Source organism: Lepidochelys kempii, chromosome 5, assembly GCF_965140285.1.
Source record: "Lepidochelys kempii isolate rLepKem1 chromosome 5, rLepKem1.hap1, whole genome shotgun sequence".
Lineage (NCBI taxonomy): Eukaryota > Metazoa > Chordata > Testudines > Cheloniidae > Lepidochelys > Lepidochelys kempii.
The window spans coordinates 83,532,800-83,541,380 of record NC_136384.1 but is presented as its reverse complement, the minus strand read 5'-3'; the positions used below and the strand labels follow the sequence as shown (position 1 = coordinate 83,541,380).

The following is an 8,581-nucleotide window of genomic DNA, read 5'->3' as shown; positions in this document are numbered from 1 at the left end:
TATGGACATGCAGGGAAGTTTTGGGGTCAGTGGAGTAAATGTCTACAGGACCAGCCCCTACATTGGGGGCCGATTTCACCGGACGACGTTTCACAGCAATGACAGAGCCCAGCAGCACGGCAAGAAGCACTCTGCTGCCCCTTTAACTCCGTGCCCAGCAGGGCGGGGTCAGGGTGATGGGCAGGCGAGAGCACCAATGCCGTGGGCTGAGGCCGGCGGGGCCGTCGCAGCGGGGCGGCAGACTCTACACGCAGGGGGCGGCAGCCGGCAGCGATGGCCGACGAGATCCGGAAGGCGCAGGCCGCCCGGCCCGGCGGGGAAACCATCTTCGGGAAGATCATCCGCAAGGAGATCCCGGCCAAAATCATCTTCGAGGACGAGCGGGTGGGGGCTGGCGGCGCGGCGGCTGCGGCGGGCTCCCGGGCGGCGCGCTTGCCTGTGGCGGGGAGGCGGGCGGGCGGGGAGGCGGCTGCCGCGGCGTGTCCTCCTCCGGCAGCAGCTGCCCGGGGCGAGGTGGGGCGCCCGGCGTTGCAGGCTGGGGTGCGGGGTTGTGGCCCCCGCCCGGAGGCGGGGGGTCCATGTGCTGCTCCCGGGGCGGGTGCCGTGGCTGACCGTGCAGGGCTCGCTGCGGGCAGAGAGAAGACGCGGGCTAGCGGCGCGAAATGCACAATTGGCTCTGTCACCCCGGGGCTCGCTGTCCCGAAGGGCAAAGTCTTCGGCTCCCCAGCTGGGGGCAGTGGGCTTAAAACTGCTGCGTCTCCCCGATCTGGTTGCGGCGGTGTTGCTATGCTGACTAGCAGCCGGGCCTTTTGTCATAGACCTTTGTGGGGAAAGGGAAACCTTGGTTTTGATCCCAGCCCTCCAAGTTCCACGGCTTCCCTGTTGGTGCAGCGCAGCGGTGCTGCCAAACCCTGGATAGCTTATTTTTGGCCACCACGGCCCCCTCTCCAAAGCATAAATAGAGAAGTGTAGCGGGCCTTCTGAAACAAAAAAAATCTCTGGACCTTAATGGATTCTGGGTGGTGCAAGTAGTGCACTAAATATTTGCATCTGTTCTCTGGATCTTATGTGATCCAGCCATTTACCCCCCGCGGATGGCATTACTTAGCTATTAAAGAATAACTTTAGCTGCTCCTTCTTTAGCAAAACACAAAAACAACAACAACAAAAAACAACCCAACAGTGCATCCTGGCATGGTAGTACTGCCAACACTTGGATCCAACACCTGGATTCAGCCTGTATTGGGCTTCAAAGATCTAAATTCTGTTTAAATAGAGAACATGTTTAACCACTCTTGCATTTTAAAAATCAAGACATAGGTGTGTCTGTCTGCAGCAGCATTGCATGAACTCTGATCTGGCATCTGGATCATACCATATTTTGGCCACAAACTCAGAATTTGTATGAGTAGAAGAGGCAGCCATCCTGCTATGAGAAAGCTATCAAAATCCTAATCTGGCACTGGTACTGTTGGATTTGGCTAATTTTTAATGGCATGCCTCTTATTTTGATTCCTAAAGTTAGGAAAAGTTGCATATTTACTAGTGCATCATAATAATCCAGTTCTTTTATCTAGCAGTTTGAATCTGACTGGATCCACCTGGGGTTGACTAAACATTGAAATCATTGCAAGCTGTGGTTGCTCTTTGCTTGTGAAAATCAGGTCCCATATAAATGCAATGCAGAAGATGGGTTCTTATTGAAAAATCTACCATTTGTGTGACCCATATAGCTAATGACAGTTGAAGAGCCAGTATCTTAATAGGTCAGGATAATATCACAGCTGTGGAGGGGAAATTTTATTCTAGAACACTAAATGGTTTTGAAGTAGTCTCTAAAGCAGTTTCTGTGTTGCTGCTTTGCAGCCAAGATGTGTATACAGGTGTATTTATTTCCCTTTGTCTACGTGAAAGTTTTAAGAAACTTTGCCTCTAATCATGGTAAACTGTAGAGGATATATTGCTGGAATCCATATAGTTTATTGCCTGAAAAGTTGCTTTTTGTTATTTAGAATGCTGTATAAATAGTTGTTAAGTAATTCCTGAAAATAAACCAACCAGTGTTCTTTGTTCGTACTAAAAACTGTTCTTTGTAGGCCTCTGTATGTGGGCGTTCTGTGTTAATTTGAGTTAAGGTTTTCCTCTTATTGCTAACTACCTTTTAAGGGATATCAAGTAACCAGGGCTAATTTTGGAAAGTTATTGAAGTTACCATCTCAACTTCAGTATATACTGGTAGGGATGTGGGTAGTAATGAGATGTTCAGATTTATATATGGGGCTTATTTTCATCTAAAAAGTTAGTGCTTCAGCTCTTAATAATTTCTTTCTCTAGTGCCTTGCGTTCCATGACATTTCACCTCAAGCTCCAACGCATTTCCTAGTGGTTCCTAAGAAGCCAATTGTCCAGTTATCTGAAGCAGAAGATTCAGATGAATCTGTAAGTATTGTGAAAATGTATTACATTACATTACTACGTAGAATCATGGACTTTAAGGTCAGAAGGGACCATTATGATCATCTAGTCCGACCTCCTGCACAACGTGGGCCACAGAATCTCACCCACCCACTCCTATAACAAACCTCTAACCTATGTCTGAGCTACTGAAGTCCTCAAATCGTGGTTTACAGACTTCAAGGTGCAGAGAATCCTCCAGCAAGTGACCCGTGCCCCACACTGCAGGGGAAGGCAAAAAACCCGCAGGGCCTCTGCCAATATGCCCTGGAGGAAAATTCCTTCCCAACCCCAAATATGGCGATCAGCTAAACCTTGAGCATGGGGCAAGACTCACCAGCCAGTCACCCAGAAAAGAATTCTCTGTAGTAACTCCGATTCCACCCCATCTAACATCCCATCACAGGCCATTGGGCATATCTACTGCTAATAGTTGAAGATCAATTAAATGCCAAAATTAGGCTATGCCATCATATCATCCCTTCCATAAACTTATCAAGCTTAGTCTTGAAGCCAGATGTCTTTTTCCCGCACTGCTTTCCTTGGAAGGCTGTTCCAGAACTTCACTCCTCTGATGGGAAGAAACCTTTGTCTAATTTCAAGTCTAAACTTCCTGATGGCCAGTTTATATCCACTTGTTCTTGTGTCCACATTGGTACTGAGCTTAAGTAATTCTTCTCCCTCCATGGTGTTTATCCCTCTGATATATTTATAGAGAGCAATCATATCTCCCTTCAGCCTTCTTTTGGTTAGGCTAAACAAGCCAAGCTCTTTGAGTCTCCTCTCAGAAGACAGGTTTTCCATTCCTTGGATCATCCTAGTAGCCCTTCTCTGTACCTGTTCCAGTTTGAATTCATCCTTCTTAAACATGGGAGACCAGAACTGCACACAGTATTCCAGGTGAGGTCTCACCACTGCCTTGTATAACAGTACTAACACCTCCTTATCTCTACTGGAAATACCTCGCCTGATGCATCCCAAGACCGCATTAGCTTTTTTCACGGCCGTATCACATTGGCGGCTTATAGTCATCCTGTGATCAACCAATATTCTGAGGTCCTTCTCCTCTGTAAATTCTGTCTACATTGAATCTACCATTATAACATCTGAAAACTATTAGTTCTTTAGGGCAGGAATCTTGTTTTATTTTCTGGCTGAAAGGTGCAATGCATGCCTATGGTGCTTTAACTCCAAGTTTAAATGTCATTACAACATAGCTTTAAAACAAAAGCTCTGAAAGTTACAATATAAAATGACCAAAACACATTCACAAGATGCAGCGGCATTCTTAATAATTCATTAGCTACTCTGAGACCACCTGACCTAGGACTATGACAGGGTACCATCCTTTAAAACATTCACTGGCAAATGTACCCTGTAATTAGTTCTGTCACACGCTTTGTTGAGTAAGTTATTACAATGTTGAGCTGGTGGAAGTTGGTACAAGTCTGCCAAAAAATAAAAATAAAAAACAAAACCTTGGAAGGGAAATATGTGCAAAGAAAGGAGAGACAGTAGAGGAACATTATCAGCTTTGCATTGGCATCAGGTGTAACTTTCCATTCTGAATCATTGGTCACTCAGCTAGAGAAATGCCTTCTCAGAATTTGTCTCCTGGTGGCCCATTAGAGTAGAATCATAGAAGTGTAGGACTGGAAGGGACCTTGATAGATCATCTAGTCTAGTCCCTTGCACTCAGGCAGAATTAAGCATTATCAGGATCATTCCAACAGGTGTTTGTCTAACCTGTTCTTAAAAACCTCCAATGATAGTGATTCCACAGCCTCCCTAGATCATTTGTTCTAGTGCTTGTGATAAAACAGCTTGATTGTTAATGCTTAAAGTGGTGTATTGGGGGAGGAGTGACTTTACTTCAAAATGAAAGAAATCCAAAGAAATGGAAGTCCAAATGTGAAATTGTTCAGGTGAACCATGAAAGTGCTGTGTATTTAGGATTAGGAAGTTAACCGACACTTGATCAGAATGTTTTTTGTTCTTGACTCGCACTCTCACTATAAAGAGCTACAGGCTGTTTCGCCTTTTCTGGAACCATGGCTCAGCACTACGTTTTGTAGCTTTCCGTGGTCATAGATTGTAGTCTCATTAGGGCAGTAACTTTTCTTTTTTTTAAACTTTAGTAGTTGCTAGAATGCCAGCTCTTTGGTGCATGGGCTTTCTCCTTTTTAGGAATTTGAACAGCGTCTATTGTATCTTGGCTGCTATTGCAGTACAAATAACTAGTAGTCAATGAAAAATATTATGTAGCTTTAGAAATGTACATTTCTAGTACAGAAATATTGCTTTTGTTTTGAAATATATTCTAATGTTCATCCTTCTGTTCTACACTAGATGATTCTTGTTCTAGTATGGAAAATAATGTGTTAGGGTTGGCAAGAGGTGCCTAAAATCATGAGAACTAGAAGGTCTCAGCTCTCTTGAAAATCAGGCCCCAAGTCTTTGTGAACATATACTAGATAAGTCAACTTTTTTTTTTTTAATTGGATTTTTCTTCATTGCCTAAAGAATGAAAGGGGCCTAATCCTTAGAGGTGCTGGCCGCCTGTGACTTCCATTCGCTGGAACTTGCCTCTAATCCCCTCCCCGCCCCCTTGCCCCCCCCTTTTTAAAAAAAGACCTTTTATAAATCAGATTCTTGATCTTATATGCAATTTCATTTCACTGTAGTTTTTAAAATTTTCTTGGAGAATTTTTTTTAACAGTTATTCCACATAACTGATAAACTGATTGTTCTTCAAATTACTCATAATTGTTTTTGTGGTTGATTTTTCTGTCTCTCTCTCTCTCTCTCTCTTCCCTTTTAATCCTTTCAGCTTCTTGGACATCTAATGATTATTGGCAAGAAGTGTGCTGCTGAATTGGGCTTGACCAAGGGATACCGAATGGTCGTGAATGAAGGGCCAGATGGTGGGCAGTCTGTCTATCATGTACATCTCCATGTTCTTGGTGGACGTCAGTTGGGCTGGCCTCCTGGCTAAGTTGCAGCAAGAATCACCATTCTGTGTGAAAATGATCCCTGCATCGATTTAATACATTGCCCAAGAATCCAACTACTGTTAACATGTTCAATCACCTTTTTCTGTAAAGGGCAATACAAGTTTTCGACAATGCTCACACAATAAAGTTATAGCACATAGCATCATCTGTTTTTTTTTCTTGCTGTTTTTGCTTACAAAACTGTTTCCATCATTGTCTTTCCTGAATGTGAATGTGTAGTATTGCTTAAACTACATTCAGTAACTTGCTTCACTGAATGTGGCAAACTCAATGATAAGGGGGGGAATATGAAGAAAGATTTGTTTAGCTCATCCAGTTTTTCATATCTCATGAAGAGCCTACCTCTTCACAGTTTTCTGAACACTGTAGGAACAGTACATGCAGGCAGGGCAGTAAACACACATGCACTAAAACTGAGAAATGTCTAAATGATGTATATGAGGTTAAGATACTATGGGTGTGACAAGTTAGTAAGATTATAGGTGTGGCACCACCTATGTCTAACCTGGGTGGTGAGGGTGTGTATGTATGTGGTGGTTTTTTACTAATGGCCCCTGCTCTGTCTCCCTGCAAGCTTTTCTGGTGAAAAACAACAAAGTAGAAAGGGAGAAAAATAGGGAAATAAAACAAAGCAATAAATTGTCATTGTTGTTTTTTCCAGATAACCAAAGAAGAAGCAGACTGAATGAAAACTCTATTTAAATCCACAGCTAACAATTACATTCAGATAAAAGGTTAACACAGCACACAAGATAAATTGTTTAAAGAATCAACTTCCAGCAAACAAGAAAATAAGACAAAAAAACAAAAGGAGACAATATGTAAGATAACTAAAGTCAAGGTGAAGTAGGCTGGTACAAATGAGTTATAATTCTTTCAGAATTGGTTGTGTACATTGGTCAGCTGTACTCCAGCAGGCCTGGATTGTTCAAGAATTAAAGGCCACATCCATAAAAGTATTTAGGTTCCAAACTTCCATTGAGATCAATGGAAGTTAGGAGCCTAAATAAATACTTTTGTGGATCTGGACCTTAGCAAAAAAATGTAGAATCTCTTACCTTGAGGTGAAAGCTCAAATTCAGCCTTGGCTATTAGTAACAAAGTTTTACCTTAGGTTGTTACAACCATGGGTTTTGTGGTGCCTTATGTAAAGAGAAGTGTCCAGGAGTATCCAGATGCATTTCACATTTGTGACTACCCTCCCTCTCCCATACTCACAATAGCCTCTAGTCACCCCATAGAATGCTTGCAACTCATTCACCCAGATGTGCTAAACCTTTTCTTCATCTGTTCACCCATCCACAACACCAATAGCTGAAGACTGACGGAAAGGGTAATACCAGCAATGCAACCTCAAAAACTTGAATCAAGACCAGACATAATGAGAAACTGCCTTCAGTTTGGGGTAAAAAGAGAAACTGATGAGAGAGAGCTAGTAGTTGCACAAGGTGGGATTCAGGTGTGCACAGGGCTGTATGGAGCCCCAGAAATAGTTCAATGCAGCTACCTTCTGGTGGGCAATTCATGTGAAATGGGTTGGTGGATCCAGTGCACTTCTTAGTGGACAGTTGTCCCTTCTCTCTAACAATTTGCCAGAGGCTGAATGAATCTAGAAAAAGGAATTCCCTTTTCACCTCTAGAAGCAGTTTCTCTGGAGGCACACTGAGGAGGGTGATATAGAAAAACTTCTACAGTTCATGCAGTACTTTCTCCAGATAAGAGAACTTACTCTGCCAGTGTTGACAATCTAGCTTCTTACACAAGCACTGAATTCATTTAAACCATGTAAGGAAAATCTGTGTTTTTTTTGGTTTCAGAGACAGATAACCCTGAAAACGAACCAGTTCTAAGCAGGAATTTTCATGTTTGCAATAATAGCTGTGGGAAGTGTGAACTTCTACATCATCTCAATGGTAATTCAGATGCCTAATGATGGTTATCTAAATGTCAACATTTGTAACTATTTCTCTGATGATTGAAGCAATTAAGAAAGATGATAATATGAGTCTTCTGAGTGTGAAATTGCATTTTGACGCCATGAATGCATGGTGCCTGGCAGAGTTGTACCACAACTTAGCGTTATAGTCAAAATATGTGAAAGGTTTATATCTAGTGGGGGTTACTTCGTTTTCTGACATGAATACCCATTGACAATCTCAAAAAATCCGTTCTTAGGTTGGCCAACTTTTCATAGCCGTCATGGAAGAAGTGGGTTTTGAGGATAGATGTGGAGGAGATACCTTTGTGAATGAAGGTGTTTCATGTGAGATGGGGAACGTGGAAGAATAGGTGGAAGTTGTAGGGCAGGTGGCCGATAAAGGCAGACCAGAGGGAGAGGGAACAATAGGGTAAGAAAAACAAAACAGCTGCGCAGGGAGAAACAGAGTGAGGACAGAAATCTTCTGATGGAAAAGGGAGAACAAGTGGAGGGACTCAGAAGAGTGGATAGCAGGGACAACATAACAGACGAGGGTGGTGATCTCAGCAGCTAGAGGGTGGAAGATAAGTGTGGTGGGAAGGCCAGAGAGGAGAAATTTACAGGAGAAGCTAACCTGGGATGTGGTGAGGACCTGCATACTAGACTTTTAGTGATATGGGTAGAAAGGGGGGCAGGGAGGAAAAGAGCAGGAATAGGAGTCTTTCACAAAAAAAACACAGCAACACTTCTGAATGCACCAAATCCTAAAATCCTGTAAAACTGAACATAGACAAATGGGTTAATAATTATTAGAAATGTCCTGTTGTACATTAAAAGGCTTCCCCTCCAATATATCATTATTAAATTCATATGATTCACTGTGCTTCAGATGACAATGAATGGCTTACATTTAATCATGTTTTTTTTTTGTACCATTTTTGCCTTTTCCCCAGTTTCTGATAAAGGATTTACTGGACTGCATTTCATTCAGTAAATCCTGCCACATAAATTACTGCTACATTCCATAATTTACTGAAACATCTTATTTATCTCTTTGTTGAGGGACTTAATCCGTTCCTTTCCTTTTGTCTCTTGATGTGATATGTTTTTAACAAACCTCATCTGGGTATTTGGGATCACTTAGCAACTCACCAGCATTCCCTAGAATTTCTTTGCTTATTTGAATTCATTCATG

The 8,581-nt window shown here is 42.6% G+C and overlaps 1 protein-coding gene across 1 annotated transcript; it reads left to right on the top strand.

Annotated features, from left to right (window-relative positions):
* Nucleotides 1–225: 225 nt before the first annotated feature.
* On the top strand, nt 226–5,610 carry HINT1 (histidine triad nucleotide binding protein 1). Its single transcript, XM_073344877.1, has 3 exons — nt 226–384; nt 2,335–2,439; nt 5,285–5,610. The coding sequence occupies exons 1-3, from the start codon at nt 274–276 to the stop codon at nt 5,447–5,449; spliced, it is 381 nt and encodes a 126-aa protein (XP_073200978.1). The 5' UTR covers nt 226–273; the 3' UTR covers nt 5,450–5,610.
* The last annotated feature ends 2,971 nt before the right edge of the window (nt 5,611–8,581 follow it).

What these genes read in the sequence shown, in the direction of transcription:
- HINT1 (XM_073344877.1), top strand. Translation starts at nt 274, where the DNA reads ATGGCCGACGAGATCCGGAAGGCGCAGGCCGCCCGGCCCGGCGGGGAA. An exon ending in TCATCTTCGAGGACGAGCGG is followed by an intron (nt 385 to 2,334) that starts GTGGGGGCTGGC and finishes TTCTTTCTCTAG; the next exon opens with TGCCTTGCGTTCCATGACAT. An exon ending in CAGAAGATTCAGATGAATCT is followed by an intron (nt 2,440 to 5,284) that starts GTAAGTATTGTG and finishes TAATCCTTTCAG; the next exon opens with CTTCTTGGACATCTAATGAT.